This window comes from Doryrhamphus excisus, linkage group LG3, assembly GCF_037039965.1.
Source record: "Doryrhamphus excisus strain RoL-2023G ecotype Guam linkage group LG3, RoL_Dexc_Guam_v1.1, whole genome shotgun sequence".
In the NCBI taxonomy this organism is placed as follows: domain Eukaryota; kingdom Metazoa; phylum Chordata; class Actinopteri; order Syngnathiformes; family Syngnathidae; genus Doryrhamphus; species Doryrhamphus excisus.
Genome location: NC_136359.1, coordinates 19,742,146 through 19,768,005, shown reverse-complemented (window position 1 = coordinate 19,768,005; position 25,860 = coordinate 19,742,146). Strand labels below are relative to the sequence as shown.

The window sequence follows — 25,860 nt, the reverse complement described above, 5'->3', positions numbered from 1 at the left end:
TCGGCGAAGTGCGTCAGATTTTAAGCCCTCGCTAAAGTTTATGGTCACTAAAATGAGTGAAGGAGCTGGACCAAGTAAAAAGGCAAAAACATATCACTTCCATACGGATATGGAATATTATACGGATATTATGATACAGATATTATCCATGACTGATAAACATTTGGAAGTGTGCGTGAGGCTGGCTATCAGCAGCTACTGTCCGGACTATGCATCCCTGGCTGATTCAATTCAGTGCAAGTCATCAAAGTAAACTCAGGTAATTACAAAAAATGTTAATAGTTAATTATGTGTGTTTTGCAATATTGTCTCATTTGGTTATGTAACGTACATCAACATACATTGTACGTACAAATAATCCTCAATACATTTGAAAATAAATCGATGTTTTGCATTTTTGTAGTGGGTAGATCATTTTGACTCGGTCATTTTAAAAGTAGCTCGCATGCTGAAAAAGTGTGAGCACCCCTGCTTTAGAGGGACAACACTTGAACACAGGTTAGAATTGGGAAATACCCTGAATGATTAGTCTGAAGTGAATGTGCCATGCAGGAGCAGGCAAAATAAAGATTATTATAATCAGGGACACTATAAGGCCAAATGATACACTAATAGCACGCTACTTTAAATGGGCTGAGTAGGAATGATAATAACACGTGGAGTCAGGAGATGAGGAGGACATGGTGTATTGTACTGTAATCTAAACGGGCATAATAGAAATAGGCTGTATTTGGCAATTCATATTCATACATAGAACCATTTATAAAAATAAGACTTATAAAATAAGTTGACCACGATCTTAAGAGTGTAAGAAGGAACAAGAAAACAGACTACCCTCATGATTTCATGGTTGGAAACACCTATAATGATGATATGAATGTGATCAGGTGTATGCCCCGCCTACACCCTCTCATTTGTTTCTATTTGTGTATCTATTTGTTTTCTTCTTTACACACACACATTCTGGTTAGTACTTTAATATTACATTCTGCCAATGATTGGATCTTTAGTAACTTAGTTTTTCATATAGGAGTTTTTGTTTTTGTTTCTAATTTCTCATCAGTTTCTCCTTTCTTTGAGGTGATTGGATGCGGCACAAGCATGGAGGTGGGCCCATGCATGCCAGATGCATGTCATCACCCTGATTGGACTCTCCCAAGTTTCACCTGAAGGAGGAGAGGGTTAACTGTGTGGTGTTTTCCTTGTAAATGTAGTTAAATGTAATATAGGGGTTAACTTATACAGAAATTAAAACCTAAATTAAGTAACATTGAAATGCTTTTGTAACATAAAGGAATGGTTTTGAAAATAGAAATATGGTACCTTTTTATAGAAATTGACTCTGTCTTGACCCTCTCATTGAGGATTTATGGTTGGGCTCTCACTATATAAAGTGTGTGTGCTGTTGGACTGTATATATACATATATATAGTCAATAATTGTAAAACAAAAATGGTAAATATATATATATATATATCATAGAACCGCTGACGGTTCATTTCAGACTGGAATTTAAAAAAAAAAAATTTAAGTGAGACAAACATCAATTTAAAAACTACCGGCCAGTCTCCTTACTACCGCAATTCTATAAAATTATCGAGAAGCTATTCAAACAGGATGGACAAATGAATACGAATGAATTACAAGCAGAAATCCAGTACAAATACAGAACTAACATTACAACCTCCATACCACTGATTAAAATTACAGAGGAAATCATTTATGCTATAGATCATCGAAAGTGTGCAGCGGCAGTATTCATGGATCTGACAAAAGCCTTCAATTTGGGGACCATAATAGATGAAAAAATGAGCCGGAAACCTCATATTACACATTTACAACAAAAGGTGACGAGAAATATTTCAATGTTGCGTAAAGAAAAACTTCAAATCACTTCACACTCTTGTGTTCTCTGGTTCTACCATGGTTACTTATTGTGTGGAGATTTAGGGTAATAACTATAAAAGCAATCTTCCCTCGCTAAATGCAAAAAGGATCAGTAAGGATAATCCATAATGCCGCCTATAGAGAACATACTAACTCCTTATTTCTAAAATCCCAAATACTTAAACTTGCTGATATAGTTTCTTTTCCAACAGCTAAAATCATGCATAAGGCTAAAAATAACCAATTACCTAAAAATGTCACCCAATACTTATACAAGAGAGGAGAGGTATGATCTCAGGGAAGAACTAAACTTGAAGCACTTATATGCGAGGACATTAAAAAGCCACAGCTTTTCAGTAAGGGACTCAAACAATGCACAGCAATGAGCGAATTCAAGAAACAATACAAGCAGTTGATGTTTGCTAAATACAAGGATGAGGAGTCTTGAACCAGTCATGTTGTGTTTATTTGTTATTATATACCACTATTGTCGCGGCTGTACAGACATATCACCATTATGTCACTATATAGTTAAATCTTCTTAAACTTCTACTTCATAAAAAAAAATCTTACCAGGATGGCAGGAAGGGAACAAATGTAACAGTTATTGATTGTAAAAGTACCAGATGGAGGGATGGGATTAAATAATCTTTGTTTACTCCTACTCCTTTTGGACATGTGGAACTGTGAATTGCCTATGTGATGCATTCCATTGTAACCTGATGCATGTTCAAATAAAATGAATGTAGATGGTTTGGTTTGGTACAGGGTGAAAATCTCCCGCTATGAGGTGTATCTAATGTTGCAGCCAGTGAGTGTAGACTGATCCTCATGTTCACAGCCTTGTTCAGACAGAAAATAAATAACTCAGCAGAGTTCGTTTGACCTATACAGCATCCACACATGCTGTCATTCTTTCATCCTTAAGGAGAGAGCGAGGGGAAGAAAGGCGGCTGTATGACAGCTCGACAGATGCGATTGCTGTGCCTAATCCCCTTCTAGAGGCGCTTCATTGTAAAGACTGGGATTAAGTCGGACAAGAAAAAGGAAAAAGTGAAGAATTGTTCTTTGTATAGCCATCACGAGACGCCTTTGGGATTCTTTTGCCAGTGACTTTGACAGCTGTAGGGATTTAGGAGCAGTCTAACGGTCTAAATGGTTGGAATTAGACTTCCTCACGTTGGAAAGTCATTCAAAATAATTATAAAACTCAAAGGACAATATACATACAGTACTGTGTGCAGGTATGAGAAAGTGAGGTCCAAGGAAACACAGCAGAGAATAATACCTTGTAACATAATGAGTTAACTCTAGAGGTGGACTGCCAAGTGTCGTTGCTCACTGCTGCCAGTGTTCTTTTTTATGTGCTTCAAGATGCTGCAGCTCCACTCAGTGTCATGCACAAGCAAACTGTAAGGCTGTAGTCTGTATAGGCCAAGAACTGAACACAAATCATAATATTCTAACAAATTTAACTTGGCAAAAAGAGGCTAAGAAATTTCTGCAGAACACATTTTCCTGCTTCAGTCCATGAGAATTCAATCACAGATGTGGTGTTCGGGTTTCTTGCAAATCAAGCCAGCTCTTAAATGAAACATTTAGCATCCTTTTACGTTTCAGCCACTTTCAAGTAAGAAATTTGGCTCCTGATTTAATTAGTCTACAGCAATAGAATTTGTAATAAAACTGAGCTGTTATTGGGGTGAATATTGCATTACAGTATCTTCTTCTAATTGACATGTTTATGTCCTTTTTCTTTTACTACCTATATTGTTAAGAAAATCGTACACGTCGTTTGGTTTCTTTCATGTGATGTTGCACGACAATCCTTTCTGGTCATGCTCCACTAAACCAGCATATCAAATCGTGTCACAGGACCAACACAATCAAATTAGATGTGCATAGCACACTGTACACTTAAATAACTCCCTCTCATCATCACTATTTTGATTACATACTTGCAGTTTTGATGTCAAATACGCAACTCAAATTACATCTAGATGTTAGAAAACTGAATTGAAGAGGCAGCACATGTTCTATTTTTGATATGTTAAAATCTTGTGTCTGACTACATCTTCTCACTGTAGAGTGGAATCCTGGTTCACATCATTAAATCATTTCAGACGGTCGGACTACAAACCGAAACGGAGACACTAACAGAATACATTTTTCCCATAATAATTCATTTAAATCAGATTCATCTGTTCCAGGAAGCCTGAAATGGTAACACAAAATGTTTTTATAGTTTTACAATTATAGGTGTACGTTGTACTTGTTAAAATGACAATAAAGGACTATTCTATTCCATTCTAGTCTATTCCATTCCATTCCATTCTATGCAGACAACAATTTGAAATGAGGTTTGCACATTCGAAAGTGAAAGTTTGTGATGGCTCTGAATGCTTGGTTTCTCACCTCCTTATATGGGCAAGCTGTACAAACTGTTAGCTGTGCAAATGGGACCAATCACAGCGGATTGGCCGTGCCGGGAGGTGCACTGTGGGTGGAATACATTAAAACCAACCGTTTTGGAAATCCTAGGAAATATAGCTAGAATAGGTGCAGATACTGGAAGATCTAGAAAGCATTCTGTGCGGGTTATCCTGGGTAGGTGCTCTATAGAAGTTCACAACAAAAGGCCAAAAATGAGCATAATAGGTCCACTTGAATACGTTGTACATTAACTGAAAAAAGCAAACCGAAGTAAAATTTTGATCTGAATTTGAAGCATTAACTGAAAAACATGATAGCCGGAGTGGATGCTAGGCAAGGTTCCACTGTACTAATTTCAGTTGAGTACTGGTCATGATATTTTGTTGAGACAGAATTAAAGCTAATGTTAACAAGCATCAAAAGACGAATATTTCCCCAAATCCTGAACAAAATGAGATTATTATGTAGTACTGACCCCTGCTGATCAAAGCTGGACTCCTTCCTGCGGCAGCGGAGTGTGACCACACGATGACCTTCGCTCCTCACATCCTGACTTACTATCCACTGTGTGGGGTTGCTGGGACGAGCCCCGAGGAACGTGACTCCTTCTCTCAGCTTCACTCTGTGGAGGAAGAATGACATCGTTATTTATCTGTAGCACAGGAAAGGTTTACTCTGTATATAAGCAGGTATTTGAATCATGCATGGTTACCAAGTCCATAAAGCTAATAATCCTCTAAAGCAATACGTTGTCTAGATGGATTTTTTTCCCTTCAAAAGGTGTCCCAGATGCTACCTTGACTGTCCTGTTTGATGAGTGGTATTTTTCTTATTTTATCAGCCTCAAAACTTGCCATGGACGTGCTATTAACAAAGAGCATGGTCTTGATTATAAAATGGTCTAAGTTGGACCTGCCCATCTAACGCTTTCTTTGACGTTCCCTCATTATGAAATGATCTATGAAAGTAGAAAAATTGCAGCATCAAAAAAAGGAGGGAAATGTACATCAAGAAAAAATGTGTTGCTTTAACGTGACATATACTTGATGTTCTACAATATAACTGAAAAGGCGATATCACACATAGACTAATGCAGAACCACGTATATGCATGTGTGTCAGCTGGGGCCAAAGAGAAAACTGCATTACAACGAAGAGGCCAATAACTTTAGTCATCCAATCCATACCGAGTTGACAGGGTGGACCAGAGATGGTACTTTGGTTTCATCTTCAATTTGCTGCTGCACTTCAACATATACTGTGATTGCTTCTATGAAGGAAAGTGAGAATATGTGCCCTCTCACTCAAGTCTTTTTCTCATGTGCAGTCCTGTTATGTTATGGTGGGAGTTACATTTAACATCGAAATGGATAATATGGCAGACGGTTTACTTTCTACCCTACTCCCAAGTAGACATCTGCATGTAATCATATTTCTGCACTGACAACAAAGATGATTTTAGGTTTTTTTTCACTATTTCCTGCTTATATCTGTGTAAAATGTGCATTTGCACATGTTGTCATCTGATTACTGTAATATTGTATATTTACTCTTTTGGGGATGTTGTTAGACCCCGCGCTCACACTGAATCTGTTGTGGCTCCAGACCTGATCCAGTCCTGTTAATAATTCCACTGTTGGGTGATCAACTACAGAAATCAATGTTTTCCAAACAAGGGATTTAAATTACAGCTGCAATTTCGTAAGTCAGCACCAATGCATGCATTGCTGTTCCTTTCAATAGGTGTGCCCGTTACAACACAGCACGGTCATCAAGATGTGTAGAAACCTTAAAAAAAATCAATTCCTTTAATGTGTCTGTCTCGGAGAAGTGTGATTAAATACATCTATTTATCAAAACAGTGGGAAGCAATATCTATGCAGTTCTTGGTTTTGGTCCAAGTTGCATTTCTGTACAACATGTCAGATACAGTCGGACCCAAAACAAAAGTGAGCATGAGCAGTAAATATGCAGGTGTAACACAAAAAGCTCATGCACCGTCCTGTTTTTGTCCCTGAGGGAGCAGCAGGGTCTTCTATCTATGGGTCCTTCATGCTTCAGCACTTCAAAAAATCAGTGCCTTGTGAGGTTCAGTCCTTTAAACTCAGTTAAGTCTCCAAGAGGAAGCAGTCAATACTCTGCTGACCATGGCTGATTCCAGAAAAGACCTGCTGGAGCATGGTTTGAGTGTCTTCTTTTGACTCATGCTCAGTTTGGCCTTGTAACTGGAAGCAGTCATTAAAAACAAATCTTAATTACAATTTCATTTTACCTTGAAAACAGTTTTTAACCTTAAAGGAGTAGCAATTGCACTTTTACCACTTTTCTGACCAATAAGAATGTTGAATTCTTATTGATAATGAGGTTTGCGCATTTGGAAGTGAGCCCCGAAATACGTTTGGGATGGCTCTGAACTGTCGGTTTCAGAGAGATTTTTTCAAATAAGGAGCTTTGTGACGTCAATGTGATCCACTGGGGCGGGCAAAGCCAAGGCCGGCGCCCCAAGGACCAGCAAGGGGCCACAGAGAGCAGAAAACAGGGCGCCAGCAGGCCAAAGGAGAGCCAAGAAGAGCCTGGAAGCTCCTGAAAGCTTTCCGGGCAGGTGTACGTAGCTGCTCTATAGGAGTCCACATCTCAATACAAAAGGCAGAAAATGAACATAATAGGTCCCTTTTAAATGCAACCATATTTTTTGCAATTTTAAATCCTGTGTTTTTTGTGGTTTATGGTTGTGTTAATTGCTTGTAATTTATTAAAACCATTGCAAGCTTCTGCCTCTCTATGGAGTGCCATAAGGGGTGACAGTAATCCAGTGACATGCGGTGAGGTTCCTGGCTGACTCCTTAATGCAGGTTGCTTATTAAGACGATAACATATAACAGGAAAAGTCACTTTAAGCAGTATTTCTCTTGTACTTTGTCTGTTTTTGATTTTTTGCATTTTTATCCTTGAGAGTTACCCTCTGTTATAATAAACTCTTGCCTTTGCATCTTGGGATCCTGTACACTGGCCTTGGCCACCCGTGACAATATTATTGGTGACATGCTGACAAATTGAAAGTGGCAGGCACCATGATAACTTAGTGTACTCACTGAGTGCCCTCAGATGATAAGCAGGTAGGTAATAAGCCGAGAAGAGACGCTTGTAGCAGCTTTATCTTAGGTTTCTGCCATTTATTTTATCAGGTAATGTGCAAATTTGGGGATTTTTGGAGAAAAATATACAAACAATTGGAATTATCAATAAAATATATTTATAATGCAGGTGATTGGACAAATATCAATATTTATTTTATGTTATCATTATTCATTTTGGCCACAAGTGGATGAGTGGTTAGGTGCTAGGTTAATTGCCGACTCCAAATTGTCCATAGGTATGAATGTGAGTGTGAATGGTTGTTTGTCTTTTTTAGCTTCTGTGGCTAAAGCTTGCACAGTCGGTCTTGGGAGAGGCGGTTGCTGTGTGTGACTGGCCAATCACAGAGCGTGAACAGTGACTACATAATGAGCATTTTCTTTAAACATAAATCCCGATAATGATGAGATGTACTGGTTTCATACTGTTATCCGAGAAAAATGCATTATCCATAATGGATACTTGTTGACTCGTTTTGCTAATCTCTAGTTGTGATGTTGTTTTAAATACGGCTTGGTCCAGTTGAAACTAAACGAAACTAAAAACATCACTCCCAATTTCTTATTTTTGTTGCGATAGTTCCCTCCATTTGCTGTAATGTGAAATGGTCAGGCACGTTAAACCGATTTGTCTCCTCTCTTTACCATCTCTGAATAGACCTCCTCTAAACCCACATTCTGAATGGCAAATATTACACAGCTCAAGGGGAAAGAAAGATGCAACAGCCCACATCGTGAAAAGCGGAGGTAGATGTAAAAAAAAAAAAGATAACAGCATTTAGCTGACAGCTTAAAGTTACAGTCAATCAACTCTGCAAAAGTGTCAGCAATCGCCGGACAGCCTGACAGGGCTTCATCAGTGCTGCTATAAGTCTGAGCCAAACTGCGCTGAACAAAGCGAGTAAATGTGGGTTTCCACTGAGGCAATCAGAGAGCATGGAGTCGTTCACGTTTGATTCTAATGCCGTTTCCTGCCATCGGGATCCTTTCCTGGATTAAAGTCAGACTATAACGTGTACTTTTCATGCCTCAAAAAAAAAATGTCTCTGAACTTTTTACAAAAGCCATCCTTCATCAAAACCGATTGTACGCTTGGAATCCATAGAGGTTTACTTAAATGGAAACTATTATGCAAATTTTCCGACCCTTTGTATTGAGTTGTGGACTCCAATAGAGCAGCTACACACAATAACCAGCACACAAAGCTTTATGGTTCTTCCAGAATCTGCACCTATTCAGTTATTCCAGGCACACCCACTTCGCTGTGGTTGGTCACATGCTAGTGAATACCGTATTTTCCGCACTATAAGGTGCACCTTCAATGAATGGCCTGTTTTAAAACTTTAGAAAGTAGTAGTGGCTGGGGTTGTGTTATGCATCCACTAGATGGAGCTGTGCTAACGGGAATGTCAAACCAACAGTCAGACAAGTCAGTCAAACTTCATTAATAGAATACAAACCAGCATTCTGACAACTCCTTCATTCACAGCAGCTGTTTTATTTTCCCAGAGGTGGTCAGTGACATAGTATTTTCGCAACATATTTTTCTTATCTTTGAATAACAGCAAGGTATAACAGGTAGTGCAACATTTTTATCATGTAGTGGAGGGCAACTTTTCCTTGATTCAGTAAACACGTAAAAGAAAGACTGTGATAGTGTTACGGAAAATCAAATGTTAGTGCAATCACAATATAGTAACTCTCTAAAATAGTGCAAAGCAATAACAATATAACAATAATTCAACGTTGTTCAAACTTTAATGTCCATATTCACAATATGACAAACATTGTTCAGTTGTAAACACACAAAAGAAACACGTAAATTTCACTTATGAGTTAATTCCTCACCAACGAATCCCTCAAATTCTTGTTCTTCAGTGTCTGAATTGAACTGTTGGGCGAATACGGCATCCAACATGCCGGGCGTCATTATTCAAGTTATTCTGCTGTTGTCTGGCAGTTCAGTAACAATTCCTGCCTTCCTGAAAGCTCGGACCACAGTTGACACTGATACATCAGCCCAGGCATTTATGGTGTAAGTCGTTCGGTGCTCTCTTGCGGTCTTGGTGAATGTGTGTTTGTCTTCTGTCATCCACTGCTCCCACGCAGTTCACAGTCTAGCTTTGAATGCCCTGTTGACACCAATATGTAGCGGCTGGAGTTCTTTTGTCAATCCACCCGGAATGACGACAAGCACTGAATTAGTGTGCTTCACTTGTTTTTTGACACCATCGCTGATAAGGGGGCGCATGAAGTCATAGATCAACAGGGACAGCTGTGTGGAAAAAAAGCCAAAGACGTAAATTTCTCTCAACCACTTACTCATCTTTTCTTCATCCATCCCTTTGAGTCGGCTTAGATGATGACGCTGGCCGGAAAGTTTTCTTTTGGCAAGATCTTCCTCTTGAAAGTAGCCATGGGTGGTAGTTTCTGGCCATTAGCCTGGCAGGCGAGAACTACAGTGAAGGATGACTTCTAATTCTCTGTGGTGCGAACATTCACCGTACGTGCTGCCGTTTTATCCACAGTGCGGTTCACAGGAATATGAAAGGTGAGGGGAACCTCATCCATGTTGATGTTGTGCTCTGGCCGGATCTTTTTTTCAGTGATCTTGTTTTTGCAGTGTGTGTGAAAGGTGGCTGGAAGGTACCTTTTTATTGTGATTTGCCTTTTAAATTATAACCATTTAAAATTCAGGAAAGGATTTGGGCAGAGTTTATCGGTAAATATAAAATACTTTATTAGCATAACAAAAGTTTTTGTCTTACAGCCTTCTCACAAATTATACAACTTGCTGTGGTCTCATTTGGTCTCTCAAAATGTAACCAAACAGCGCTCCTCTTTCATTCTGCCATCCTTCTGCTCTCTCTATGGTAAGTCTGGGCTTGCCTGCCTGCTCTGGACAGGAAGCCAACTGAAGCTTAAGTATCCATATTTTTACATTGATATTTTTACATTGAATCGATCTACCCACCACTGTCAGAAAAACAACATATTGAAGAAAAATGAAGGCAAGTCAGAAAGATAATAGGAGCCAGCCAGAAATGTGCAGTGTAGTCACCTCAGTGGCCTGCTTGTGACTCCACCTGGCTGCCACCACATCACATTAGGCGGTCACTGACCTACTATGAGCACTTTTCTCTAAAAAGTCCACTGAGGACTATGAAAGTTCTCAATTAGCAGCTCCCACAAGAGGCATTTCCTGTTTTATTGTGCCATCTCGCCTACATACTACCGGGTGACTGCAACAGCTCACTGGTGAAAAGCCCAAACGAGCAATGAGAAGGCTTTGCAATGGTTTGTGGTAGGTGGCTGATCGAAGCCTAAAACACTGCTTGTCTGATCTTTTTGTGAATGTAGAATAACAGTGTGCGAACGACACTAAATATTTGACCAAACGCCTACTTCTACTTCAAAGTCACAGACTTCATTTAGGCATAGCATAGTAAACAATGCAAACTTTAGCAAAGTCTTCAAAAGATATACAATCTAACTTTCCAAATCCAAAGTAGATCGCAGCTATTCCTTCACTGAATGCTTATCTGGCCCATCCAGCATTACACAACAGGGACGTTCACACTATCTGCTGATGCATTTCGCTCCCTCACTTTACCTACCTAACCCCAATGTCCCCTCCCAGATTTGAATCTGCAGCTAATAAAAAAAAGACAAAATCTTGACCAAAAAGAGGTAAATAGTCGTAGTTAGGTGATGATTTGTGACTGGAGTTGGCAAGCTCATTGTTAGATTGCCAGTGTCCTGTGAGGTGAAACCAGTGGGTGTCAGGGATGTACTGTGTAGGGCTGATGTCCGTTTTGCTGACTTTGCTCCGATACACAGTGTTGGTTGGTGTTATTTCTTCAACTACTTCTTAAACATTTCTTGGTTGAGTGGTCGTAACGTGGCTGTTTTCCACATACAATATCTTGTCAGTATCGCCGTAACCTACACACAGAAGCTCCACAGAAGCCCTCGGAATGAACAGTAGTAAAAAAGTTAGTACATTATTACATAGTGGAAAATATCTTTGCATGTTTTCTTGTTTTCAATACAAGTATTATGTTTACTATTTGGTTATATGTGTATAAAGGTGATTATAGGGTGTTATTTCATGTCTACAGGGGTCTAATAATGTTAAAAAAGGTGCTAAACAGATGTTGCTCTAAGTACAAAAATATTCACTTTATTTACATTGATTCATATTTTACACAAATTAATTGATCATGTTAGAGTCTGGATGCAATTAACAGCGACAAACAAGGGATTACATCTGCAGAGACGTATAGGCGCACTTGTCAAGATCTGACAAAAAAGAACTCGACAAAGTTTCCCTTGGCAAAACATAATTTCCTGAAACATTGTAATGTTCAGAGGAGAATGTTTGCACACAAGAAGTAGAGCTAAAGGCTCTGTTACGCTCATTGCTTGCCTTGTTTCAGGAGCTGAATTGATTTGGCAAAATATACAAACTGTTTCATGCAGCAAATGAAAAGCCAACTGTATTATGAAATACAATTAACAAGTACAATTTAGGGGGCAGGCCACATGGTGGTTGAGTGGTTAGCATGTAGGCCACGCAGTTTGGAGATCGGGGTTCCAATATCCGTGTGTGGGTTTTCTCCAGGTACTTTGTAGGGATATACATGTTTTAAAATTATGAGAGAGAGAGAATACTATCGGACACCGATAATTATCAGCATAAAAATCTGATATCGGTCTGACACCACCCTGTTTTCATTAAGCGCCTTTCATCCCTCAGACCGCACGCAAAGCCCCAGCAAGAAAAACCTTAGGCGGGGGAGTGTCTGGAGTTTAAAAGAACTCCTCCCGCAGCGGGCGACGTCCTCCTACGGCTGTTGTCCCCATTTTGATGGACAACTTCTCCCATCCAAACTCCGTGGCCGTACGATGGGATAGCATGAATGTCCCGTACCAGGCCATTGTGAGCGGCTTCTCCTGCTGTGCAATCTCTAAACATTTGCCAAAAATTGCGGAGCCCGTGTGTGTAGTAACATGCAACTGTAACATGTAACTCCTGCTATAAGTTAATGCCTCTCGTTTATACATTTATACACATGCACGCACACATGGTCAATGAATAACAGTGAAAACCAGACACAGACACTCTGTACATTTGATTAGTTCTGAAAAAAAATGTGAAAATGACCAATAAAATGTTCACAGCAAGACTTCAGATATCTGTGCCCTTGGAATGAGTAAAACTATGCTAAATATAGCCTTTTTGTTGCGGTATTTTCACTGTACCAGCACATTCCCCATGTATTTCATTTGTAATGTGTTTACACTTGGCTGTTGTTGAAAAATATTTAGTTCAAATATAATAAACTACTTGTGTTTCCTCCCAATTACTGTGAGAAAAAAGTAGTTGCCTGTGGCTTGAAATAGAACAAAAGCCAGGGGCTTACTATTCATGATTTTAAATCCAAGTTGACCAATATGATTCTCATCAGTGACTAATTTGTTATTTGCAGCTATACTGTGTCACCTCTGAGAATGTACAGGTTCCTTTTGGGACATGTCTTAATACTCAGCAAGGCATTAAGTTATTACTGCTCCTCTGAGCCCTGCGGGGCTATATACACCAGTCACACATCCCCTCACATCTCCCTCCCCAAAGGGGTGCAGGAGTTGGTAAAAGATAAGCGTTGCATCACAGCAGACACAACTGACAGGGCTTGAACAACACAAGGATTTAGCCTGCAAAAGCAGAGCCATTGCTTATGGATACATAAACATGAAGGGATTGCACACCGATATTTGTTGACATAAACACTCGCAGAGTACAGTCAACATAAGCTCACAGCCACATGGAGATTCAAACACCCTGGCAACCAATGCAACTAAAATTACTATTTACTTTGCAAAGAGCTGTGGCCGCAAGGTGGTCGGTGCCAGTCTGTAGGCTTTGAGCCCGATGGTGGACACCAGAGGTCAAGCTGAAGGACTCCTATCAAGCATGGATGACTTGTGGGACTCCTGAAGCAGCTGACAGTTGCTGTCAGGCCAAGCGGCATGTGGCTTCGGAAGTGGTTGAGGAAAAAATGGGTGTGGGAGTAGTTCGTTGTGGCCATGGAGCACGACTTTCGGTCAGCCTTGGATAGATTCTGGCAAACCGACAAAGTGCCCGGTCCACATTGTTTACAGTGGAGGCAGGGGCCTGCTGAGCTTGACGGAGGATGTTACCGGACGGTGGAAGGAATACTCCCACTGACATACCTTCCATAGAGGAAGCAGAGTCAGAGGAAATGTATGCAGCCAGTTCCATCACGTTTCACCCTGAATTCCTCAAGGCTCTGGATTTGGGGGACTGTTTTGGCTGACACGTCTCTTCAACATTGTGTGGAAGTCGGGAGCAGTACCTTTGGATTGGCAGACTGGAGGGTGCCTTTCAAGTGATTGGGGAATCACACTCCTCAGCCTCCCTGGGAAAGTCTTTTCCAGGGTGCTGGAGAGAAGGCTACAACTGTTGGTCCTGGATGTAGGCAGTCATGGAAAGATGCGGTATATTTTGTAAAACTTGGATAAAGGTACTCACTGACTTGTCAATGTCTCACCACTCCTGCTACCCACATGCACCTTGGAACAGATGTATTTGGCAGTAGATTGTCTACAAATTGCCATAGCCAAAAGTTTTACCCCATTTCTTAATATCCTACATGGAATCATTTGGTTGAGATAATAAAAGCAATATGCTAGTAAATGTTAAAATGTTCTTTTAAATCATTCTTAAAAAGCAAGGTGCGCTTACTTGAGAAAGATGTACATGATGATACAGTTTACATGATAATGGCCCTTGTAATATATACTTTGTCTACTTGGAAAAGGTTACTGAGCTTTTTCTTAGTAAATGTTACTCCAGTGTGTTTGAAAATCTCAAGGGTAGGTGCAGAAAGGAGAATCTGACATTGCGACTCCAAAATGAAGCTTGGCAGTAGTAGAGTCCAAGTGTGGAGTGCATCAGCAGGCAGTAAATGAGTCAGTACAGTAGCTACTGAGAGTACTGAGAGAAGAGAGGCCCCCAGGCACACTGGGACTCCTCTCCCAGGGCTGCTTCTTTGATGAAAATGAGCTGTCAGTCATCAGATGAACACAAGCTTCATCCATGACTCAATGACCTTTTCAGTAGAAGCAATGGGAGCACTAACCGCCCACCTTGGCGAGACATCAACACACGAGAGATGAAACAATAACTCTGAGATGCGACAGTAAAGAGCTGACACGGGGGCTGAGGTGTACAAATGGCTGAAGTTATGAAAGCTATAGTTTCGCATGGTGGGACACATACAGATCTTGAATCTAACTTTTTGCATGCTTTGAACTGCATCAGTATGCCTTAAATATTTATTTTGTACGAGGTAAAAGGCATTAAATCCAGCTCGTAGATGGGAGGATGTTTCATCTAAAGCATGGGCCGCCTGTTCTTTCCGCTAAGTGGCTGTGCTGGCACCTTGTTTGTAACCGCAAGTCAAATGAGATTTGAAAGAGACACCGGCTACTAATGTAGCACCATAACATTTCAAATCATGCACAACCGCAGAGAGCCACTCACTGCTTGATGCAGCATGCAGAGTAAATACAACAGGTTATTAAGGACTCACATCACATCTACAGGACTGACACCTAAATTGCGAAGAGTCCCTCTTCCGGCTGGCTGTTGTTTATATTATGAATTAGATGAAGACTTCTTGTTACTGCTGTAAAAAATAACTAAATAATCACAACTAGCAGAGTCCTCCCATAAATTGAATCCAGAACTGCTTCGCACAAGAGCGTATAGTCATTGCTATCAGTAACAGATCTTGAGAGAATAAATAAGACACTAATCTTTTCATCTCCTCCTTACTGCACCACAGTTGTTTTTTTTTTTGTATCTGTGGAGCACCCCAAGGCCACAGGTTGGTAACATGTGATATGCCAACTTGCTGACAGCGACCATGTCCCGGTTTTGTACACGCATCTTGCTTTCTGTGTCACAAAATTAATTAAGATACTCCTTATCATGTTTGTTTATCTGTTGTGTAGAAGGCTTTTCCTTTCATGAGGAAAAAGTTGCCAGTGAGATTGATTTACCGTATTTTCTGGAATATAAGTCCATCCAGAGTAAAAGTCACACCGGCCAAAAATGCACAATGAAGAGGAAACAACAAACATATATAAGTCGCGCTGGACTATAAGTTTGCATTTTTGGAGTGCAATTTATTTGATAAAATCCAAGACCAAGAGCAGACATTTAACAGACATTTGGTATTTGAGTCCAACTCGTAGTTCTCCATATTATTTCAATTTGGGTGTGGAAACATTATTGTTCCATGGGGGGTATAACAGAAAATAATTCAGTACCTCTGCTCTAATAGAAGCAAATATCTTTCCACTGCCATTATTTGAACCAAAAGTACGGGACTAAGTTGATTATCACCACAAATCTAGGCAACATTGGCCTGTGCATTTGGCAGTTCATTAATTGTGTGCTCTGTCAGTTGTGATTGACAGCTGACAGAACCTCTGACAAGCCAGGTGAGAATGCATTGAAGTGGGCAACAGAAGTTGTGTCCTTGTCCTGTGTACGTTGTCAAAGAGCTGAGGACAGCCCATAGACTCACCTGTCAGAACTCACCCTGCAGCTCTCTCGACACAAAGCTCTTTGTCATTTCACCAAGACAAGTGTCCTTCCCACGAGGACATAGAGACAGAGACACTGACATACATCTTTGAGTGGGTTTCACCTGCACTGCATGATATGATTGTAGAAACAAATGCACACTTCAAAAATTAGGGCTGCTTTAGACTTCGGTTAAACTTTACCTCCAACATCATCGTCCTAAAATAATCATTTAAGAATACAAAAATTCTAATTATATTATATAAAAAAAATAATAATATATATTAATTAATGAATTTATACACACTAATATTTGGTTAAATAACGCTGAGGAAGTGTCAACTCAACCAGATGCTTTCTGCCATTTACAAACTTCTGGGTTCCTGGCACCGATGCGAAATACATAGTCTGCCCATGGTCAATAAGATTGAGGTTATGGCTTTGAGAAGGCAATTCCAAATGATCTACCAAATATCAGCAACCCCACTTCCTGTATGTTATACAGACAAACGCTTTTGCTGCATGACTTACACAAAAATATATTTTTTAACTGTAAAAGTGACCACTGCAGTGGTTATTAGAGTTATGAGATATGTTTTATTTTTAATTTTCCACACAGCTAATGTTTGAGGCATACCTATTCTAATAAATGTTGCCAATTTTGAAAAGAATATCGCCAGAGGGTTTGGTAAAGTACTCCTTGTAGAGAGGTGATCAAAAAATCCATAATCTCTTTTCTGTGCCTTCAAGGTGACATCTGTTTTAAAAGAACTCTTATCAGCGCTGATATAAAAGGACGTTCTAAAGCCATATTACTGGCTTTTGTTGCATGTGTGCACGTACGTGTGCACTGTGTGTGAGTGTGTATGTGTGTGTGTGTGTGTGTGTGTAAAGGACCGAAGCCCAATGTCCTCCGTTTCACATACAAAAAGTAGAGGCAATGACTTTTTGAAAAGGTTCATCTGAAACCTATACACTTGGAAAAAAAAGCTGAATAGTCACCCTTTTTCCACCCTTTTCTACATAGTCTGATTTTATAAAAACTTAAGTCATAATTGTGATAGTCTCCAAGAATGATCTGCTTTCTTTGTTATTGTCAGTTATTGTATGCAACTTTCCTCCCTTGTCGTGTTAAAGATAGTAAAATGAAAGCATTGCATTTTTACATTGGGAATTTCATCTAGCTCATAGGCTCATCTCTGCCTCTGCAGTGTAGTTAAGCAGTGGCAGGCAGTCCTTTTCCCTGTACCCAGTCACAGTCAGCTGCCATCCCCACCTGGACCCTCCCATTAGCATGGGACAGCTATGCCCAGTATCAGCAGGAAGTGTGATGGATGACAGGTGGAGGGAGAGGAAGCAGATCCCCTCAGAGCATGTCAGGCTTGCTCTCGTTAGCCATTAGTTTTCTATTTAGTCCTTCGCTCAGTGAGCCACCACCATCGCGCTCTTACACGTGACTACCTGGTCAATGATGAATCCCAAAGCTTGCAGAGTTCACCTCACTTGGTCTATAGCCACTTTGATGTCGGATGATGCGAATTGCGACTTGGAGGGTCATTGTATTAGTCATGTCTGCCTAACATGGATACACACTGTGGAAGACCAAAAAAGGCAACGTATGGCATTACTCATATTGGGGTTGAATGCCATTATTACAAAATGTATTATTATTATCTTCAAAAACGTGGACGTCGATAAACCTGAGTTACATTTCTGCAAGTAACTTTGGGTATTACATAGCTTCCACCTTGTAAAGTGTGTGGCTCAGCCAATGTGACAAGCGTCAGAAAACTCTAAATCTCTACACTACAAAACCCTGCTGTATACATTCAAGGCCATCCACAACCCTCCCTGATCTCCTCAACGTTGCCACCCCCTCTCCCTCCATCAGATTCCCCTCCTCCGTCCACCTCACCGCCCCCCTGCTCGCCTCAGCACCATAGGTTGCAGAGCTTTCAGTTGCTGTTTCCAAACTTTGGAACCCTCTGCCATTGGACATAATTTGCTGCTTTAGTCTCACCTTTTCTAACTGCACAACTGTTGATCCTGACCATATCTGACCATCTGACTATCTTTCTTCTTTCTCCACCTCTCCATAAACAAACTCCACGTCTCATCTCATTCCAGAACATCATGGACATTAACTTGGATTCTCTCTTTTCCTGAATCAACAATAAACTGCTTGGCCTCTATAACAATCATCAGAGAGAGGAAGAGAGAATGTAACAATACAACCTGGGGGCAGACTCACGAGTCACTGAGGAAACAGTATTTATTTCTTTGGCAGGATCCAATCACAATCAGTGCACTCACCTTGTCAACCCTTTGGAAATTATAGCAAGTCAGGATAGAAAACAGTGTAACAACATAACAGTCTGACACAGGGTGTCATATTACAACATAGAACTCATCACACAGCAACTTAACTCTCAAAATGTATATCTGAGAAATCTACAAACATGTACCAATATGAGTTTGAAAACCACTGGTCTAAACTTTCCTCCCTGGTCCTCGTGGACCCATGCAAGATGACCAGCCAAGTCATTTTCTAAGATAACATGGATGCAATCAAGAGGCAGTTGGGAAGTACACAATCAACAAAAAGGATCCGTTGACTCCTGAGCAAACTCGATGTATTATTGTTTAGTTTCCCTCCATGTACGAAATCACTGTCTATAAACTTCAAGAACCAGTTTGTATGCATGCAAAACAGCTTTTTTAACAATATACTCTACTTTTAGCAGAATATGCCTCCTGTCCTGGCCCTTTTGGACACAATGCAGCAACAATGTCATCTCACCATTGTCTTATCTCAGCAACACACTCAAATGAAGAAAAAAATGTGTCATGATCGTGTTCGCTAAACTGTAGAACTAAACGTAAATTACTAACCTAAAACGTAAAATACAACAAATGTATACTAGGTATCAAGTGAAGAAGAAGAAAATGCACTCAACATAACATAAGATTCACGAAGCTGACATTTGCAAGTGTGCAAAATGAGAAACATGGGCTGGATGAGCAGTACAAACGTGAGTATGTTTAAAAATGAAAAATGCATAGTACATACTGATCTACAGTCATTCCCTACTGCATATTCAATTACAATGAGGTACAATATTTTCCTTAGATTGGTTGTTAAAATAGGATTCCAAAGTGCCAAGATGTAAGTGCAAGCTAAACATTACATTTCTCTCCCCTATCTTTCTGGCATGAAATCTCATCTTTAAGTAGTTTCGTGTTCCATCTCCCTATTTCTTTTATGAGAACAGGGTCTTGTCAGGTTAATAACAGTTCCTTCCACAGATTACTATACGAAGAGGAAGAAATGTAAAGAAGGGGCGGGGGGTGCAATTTGATAATGCAGAAATGTGTCCCATTTCTATCAGAGGAGCAGGTGGATATTAAAATGAATTATCAAAATAGCACACTGGACAAAAATGAATTGGCGGTATTTCTGTCACACATTTTATTATTTACTAGACTATTTTCACAATATTATACATGTAGTTACTGCAATTAACCAGTTTCTAATAAAATGTACTGAGCGGTGTGGCATAGGTTTGGCATTTGATGGGTTGTTCTATTATAATTTATCATTGTAAAGGCTCTCATCCTCAATGTTGGTACGTTGTATCGTTTTTATAATTATTAAAATGGAACATATTTACCTTATTGATCATCATTTATTGTTCAATTTGTCTCTAGAAGCCATGTTTATATGACATTGTTTAATAGAGTAGCTGCACAATCTTCATTCACTACTTCCTTTGTGACATGGACAAGGACACTAAAGGGGAAGCTCTGCCTGAATACAGACATAATGGAGTTCTGCCTGTAACCACTGATTTGATGGGGAGGCTGAGGCTGTGATCACAGGGGGGCCGTCTTGTCTGTGCAGAGCTGTGTGGTTACTAAGGTTCTCGATCCTTGAATGCAGTCAGACGGCGCTACACCGACTGACACACAAAGCAGGGATGAGTACAGAAACCCAACAATTGAAGTGGTTTCAACCAGGATTTTGAGGTCATCAGAATCACGACAGAGATTATGTGTTAAGTGATTCACTCGTGGGGCAACCTGGGGGCCAGAGAAATCTAACTCCTGGATTATGAGAGGGTAGAGGCAAACCATCACTTCTAAATACCACACTGGTCGTGCCACAGAGGGATCAATTTCCAAGCCTGTGCAATAAAGAACAAAATAAAGTGAATCCCAGAACATTTGCGATTCAGCATGTTTGTGTCTCCGAAAATAGGCCATTTCATTCACCATGATTCTGTAATAATTTATAAATACAAAATAATAAAGCATAAATGTTTATATCTTGGGCTGCACGGCGGTTGAGTGGTTAGCGCACAGACCTCACAGCTAGGAGACCCGAATTCAATTCCACCACATGCGTAGGTTTTCCCGGGTACTCCGGTTTCCTCCTACATTCCAAAAACATGCTAGGTTAATTGGCGACTCCAAATTGTCCATAGGTATGAATGTGAGTGTGAATGGTTGTTTGTCTATATGTGCCCTGTGATTGGCTGGCGAACAGTCCAGGGTGTACCCTGCCCCTCGCCCTAAGACAGCTGGGATAGGCTCCAGCAACCCCTGCGAGGATCGTGAGGATAAGTGGTAGAAAATGAATTAAATGAAGCCTTCCAACAATACACTACTAATAAACTATAACAAAATACAGTGATATGATTCTCCCCTTGAGGGACAACAAAGAATGATTCCACTTCTTTCATATATTTCACCAAAAGACTGTGTATGGGCTGAATAAACAGTTCAAAGTAATGAATATGAATATAAAAGGAGCGTCATGGTAATGGAAATAAAACGTCTGTTTTCGTATATCTAAATGGATTGATATAATACATGGATATATTTCCATTTAAAATGGAAAGCACATTGAGCTGTCTGAATTCAGACATGACTCAAGTTGATGTTTGGATGTACCAAGTCATGTACCAAATCATCATGTCAAAAGAGATAATAATTGTGTACGAATTTGAATGGTTCCATAAACAATATATTTGCATTCACTGGATTTCTACTTCCATGCTTTTCCCTCTGGCAAGTAGATTGTGTGAAGACATTCATGCTCCTCTCAGCATGACTGGTAATCACATTTTCCTGCAGCAGCGTCAATGATTCCAATTTTAAACCCATAAGTTAGAATGCAAGCTGCACTCAAAAGGGCTATACAATTATCAAATGTTAGAATGTGACCAGGCCAAGCTGAGATGGATAACGTTTATGGGCCTTTCTGCTTGTTTGCATCGTCACTGTCAGCACGTTTATATGCAATATCAAACTGAGCCTACAAAGAAGCCTCCTCTCCTTATCTCCTCCTCTGTTCACAGATAAAGGCACCTAAGGGAATTCAGACATACATTGCTTTATGTTGTGGCAAACTCTTGTCCTCAATTTTTTTTTTCCTCAATAAATGCTAAAAAGTAAAACTAAGTCCATGTGCAGCATTGATCCCGGACTTGAGCACAGTAGCACTTAAAATGTAGCTCATTATCTTGATGAACAGACGGATAATAAACAAAACAATTTTCAAGCAGCTGTTAATCAAAAATGAAATGTAAACATCTTTATCTCTGCTTCATTGTTAATTATGCTGAAAAAAGAACAAACTGGATAACCCATCAGACAGAAGGCACTGAGAATTCCAATTAGGACTGTATTTCATTCATAATGGGATGTTCACCCATCACCACGAGTATCATTGTGCCAGCCTTAACAAACATGAATGACAAAGTACTGTTCTGAAAACACAATATTTCGCAATTCAATCACTAAGTGTCAGTGCTGATAGGGTAAAGTTTTAAAAATAAAAATTATATGGTCTACCAACGAACAAATTATCTGCCCTGGATAAATTGTCATGAAAAAGGAGAGATGAGAATTTAATTACATAAAGATACAAAAATTAAATTAAACATAAACTGTTAAGGGACAATGATTGATTATTCGAAACAGAATATAATTATGTTAATCTTTCAAATGAAAAAAAAGACTACGGGCTGAATAGGGTTAATACTATTCTGTGATTATGAGATGAAAAAGCAACAGCTGTGTGAACAATGTAGAGGGCGAGAACTCTGTTGTGATCTCTTCAGGTTCTGTTCTTGTCAAAATATTCATCAGTAGTGAAGACTGGACCTCTATTAACCGTTCAGCAGGGTATTTGATGGTGAGATCCAATGTATATTGGACAGCATTCAATCAGCATACTAATTTTACATCTAACAGTAAGGGGAAGTTATTGAAAATGTTAATGAGTTGATCAAACACTTAGACTCAATCAGTTAGTGACGTCCAGTCTAGATGGCTGAATGGACTGAGACCAGGGTCACCAAAGGCAGCAGACCAAAAAACAGAAAGATGTGCGTGTGTGTGTGTGTGTTTGATTTGCTTTGTTTATGAAATACATTAAAAAAACAATCCAGTGTAGGTTTGCATAAGCTAAGCAGTTGAATATATTTCAAGAACAAACAGTTAGGGAATTGCTTCTTTTGGTTCTGTGAGAGAGGATCTAACACTTATTATTGTCTCAATGACACATTGGCAAAGAAAGAGCTAAACACAATTTTATAGTATTGATACAACTCGATACTATGTAGGGTACAATTCAAAGATAATATTGGTTCATTTAGTGCACAGTGGCCACACAGTCAAGAGATCAGGAAGATCTGGGATTGAATCTCCATTTGGGCATCTCTGTGTGGAGTTTGCATGTTTTCACCATGCATGTGTGGGTTTTCTCCTGGGTACTCTGGCTTCCTCCCACAAAAACATACATGTTGGGTTAATTTTGGTGTCCTTTTCTCACCTATAAATGTTGTTACAATATTTTGTCTTTGTCTTATGTGAAGTGATGCTAAAGATGCTCAGATAATGAGGTTTGCGCATTTGGAAATGAGACCTGAAAGAAGTTTGGGATGGTTCTGAATGCTCGGTTTGCTAACACCCGGGTACAAGCTGTAAGCCTGACCGCCTCCCTGCTCTGTTGCACTGTTTTCTCGTGATAACAGCATAATGGGCATGCCTGGAAGGGTGGCGTGGAATAAATTAAAACAGACCGTTTTGGAAATCCAAGGAAATACAGCTGAATAGTTGCAGATTCTGGAAGATCTAGAAAGCTTTTTGTGTTGGTTGTCATGTGTAGCTGCTCTGTAGGGGGTCCACAACTCGATACAAAGGATGGAAAATGAGCATAATAGGTCACATTTCTTGTATTTTTATCAAATACATTAAAATCCCATTTGTCGCATGAAGGGATGAAAAGAGAAAGATGATACCAACACCAAAATGTTCATGGATCTGGCTCCATGTAAGGCTTTCATCTTTGACTATGTACGTTTTTTGTTTAGAAGTAAAGCCACCACTTTTTGTGAGGTGTCAGGTACAAAGTTAGTACATGTGTACATGCGTAGTACATTCAAATATAAAAGAAAACATACATTTCAATATTGTTGAGGCAAATGCTTTTTAAGTTGTACTGGATCCTCTAACTGTGGATCATTTGTTCAGTGATGCACCACCACTTTTTATAGATATTCTTAATTCATTTCCCCACAATGATTATAAAGGAACATGTATATTAATGTGAGCACACATCATTGCTCTGAAGGTAGGTGAGCATGTGCAAATAATCAGCATTTATACAGCTGCAATACAGAGAAGCAGAGTCGACCTGGGAAGAGAAATTACTGAAAATACTAACAGTCTTTTTCAAATGGCAAAACACATTTCAACTGAAATAAACACAGTCAAGAAAGAACACACACCCTTGGGCTGCATCTGACAAACATAAGACTCACACACTGAGAAACCACATGCCCCTCCACTTTGGTCCATGCACAAATACAAGGTAGATGAAAGTACAGCCACAGCAATAATATTTGCACTAGCACAAAAACACATTTTATGTAATTGCAGCCAATGTCTGCGCAATTATGCCAATTTTAGCACCTTTAAACCCTAGCAAATGACACCCACAGGACCAAAATAAAGCATGGCAGCAGTGATTAAAAATGCACAGCCACTCCATCGTAATTGTTAGGCTATTTAAATAATAAAAACAGCTCTAAGTGATTTTTTAAAACAGTTCAAAAGTTTAGTTCGGCAATTTACACCCTTAGAATCCTCCTATGAAGAAAGATATTTAATTACATTTTCTCAAATTATGCAAAGGGTTGAATGTTTAGTGTTTAGAGTTGTGACCGATAAACCGAAGCGACCGGATATCCGGTTTGACATACGAGAAATACAGCTGCATTGGTAGCTGTCTCCATCGGTAAATTATTTTCAATTAATTGATTGTAGAGACATCACAAGCCATGAATTAATGCGAGATCCTGGGCTGCCAGCAAAACGATGTTGGATCAAAATAGCATAAGCAGCATGCTGACTAGTCACCGGTCTTCAACACATCAGCAAAACATACATACATTATAGTGATCTAATTTATTTTGTAATTTCCAAAACTAAGGCTGAATCCCAATTCTACCCCTTACATCTAGTTTTAATCTGTTCATTTTAAGTTCCATTTTAAAATAATACGGGGAGAGCACCCCTTTTTGCAGTCGCTGCAGGTGGATATCTGCCGTTCTATACACTGGTTCTTCCGAGCTCCGATGCACCTCACCCCTTGCACCACACCATGGCAGGTGGCGAGCACAGCTCCAAAGTGTACAGTGACTTTGGCGTTTTCTAATCTAATCATTCGTGTAACGCAGCACATCATAGTGAAGTCTGTTTAACGTGAATTATAGCCACAGTAGTCCATCAACAATTGACATGGTGAGATATATTTATTGTATTGACCAAACTACTAACTGAGATGCTGAGAGTGTAAATCTGAATCATTCAAGAATGTATTAAAGTGGATGGGATCAGTGACTAATACAGCAAGACACTGTATAAATTAAGTAGTACAGCATTAAAAAAAAGTGGTGCCCAAAACGGATTCCTGAAGGACACCGCTTGTTGTCTTAATTTTGGAAGACATTAAAGCCACAGGAGACCCTACATCCTCTTCTAGTCTTCCTCAGAAACAGACCCAGTTAGCAGTATGCCTCAAAGTATTTTCAACATTTTGGCCACATTTTTGTACTAGCTTTTACAGTAATGTCATGCAAAAGCATCAAACAGGCACTGTCTGATAGCAAGACTGTAGACTTAGACTGTAGCTAAATTCACATTTCTTCCAATTGGCCACTGGAGACTACAAAGTGGTTTGATGCAATTTCCTTAATTGCATTTAATTTGCATGTGACATATCTAACATCAAGAGATTATAATGAATTATCAATGACATTCTGTGCTCACACTGTGATACCAGAAAACAAATTATGATAATGACTTCAGCCTATACTGTACATTACTTGATAATATGTTTTATGGTGTTTTGATGGTCCTAAGTGCCTTTTCAACCTCTTTCAACTTTCCTGCATTTTTGCAGAATTTTTATCAGTTCATTTCAATCTTTATTTATTGATGGTGAGCCAGTTTGCAAACAAATCTAATTCCAAACAAATCGCTGAAAACAATATATATGTAAATTGTCAACATAAAACATCCATCCATCCATTCTATACTGCTTATCTTCACAAGGGTCAAGGGTATGCTGTAGCCTATCCCAGCTGTCTTCAGGCGACCTGGACGGGTCGCCAGCCAATCACAGGGCACATATAGACACACAACCATTCACACTCACTTTCATACCTATGGTTGGTATCTCTATAGGAGAATTTCCATGCAACAAAAAATTACATAT

General features: G+C 39.6%; 1 protein-coding gene across 3 annotated transcripts in view; it reads right to left on the bottom strand.

The window, feature by feature from the left end:
- Positions 1 to 25,860, bottom strand: part of LOC131128529 (transmembrane protein 132C) — a 108,725-nt gene that overhangs the window by 60,370 nt on the left and 22,495 nt on the right. For all 3 annotated transcript variants that reach the window (XM_058071450.2, XM_058071451.2, XM_058071452.2), the window contains one exon: positions 4,796 to 4,942. In XM_058071450.2, coding sequence (XP_057927433.2) covers positions 4,796 to 4,942 — 147 coding nt within the window. The remainder of the gene's footprint in view (positions 1 to 4,795; positions 4,943 to 25,860) is intronic.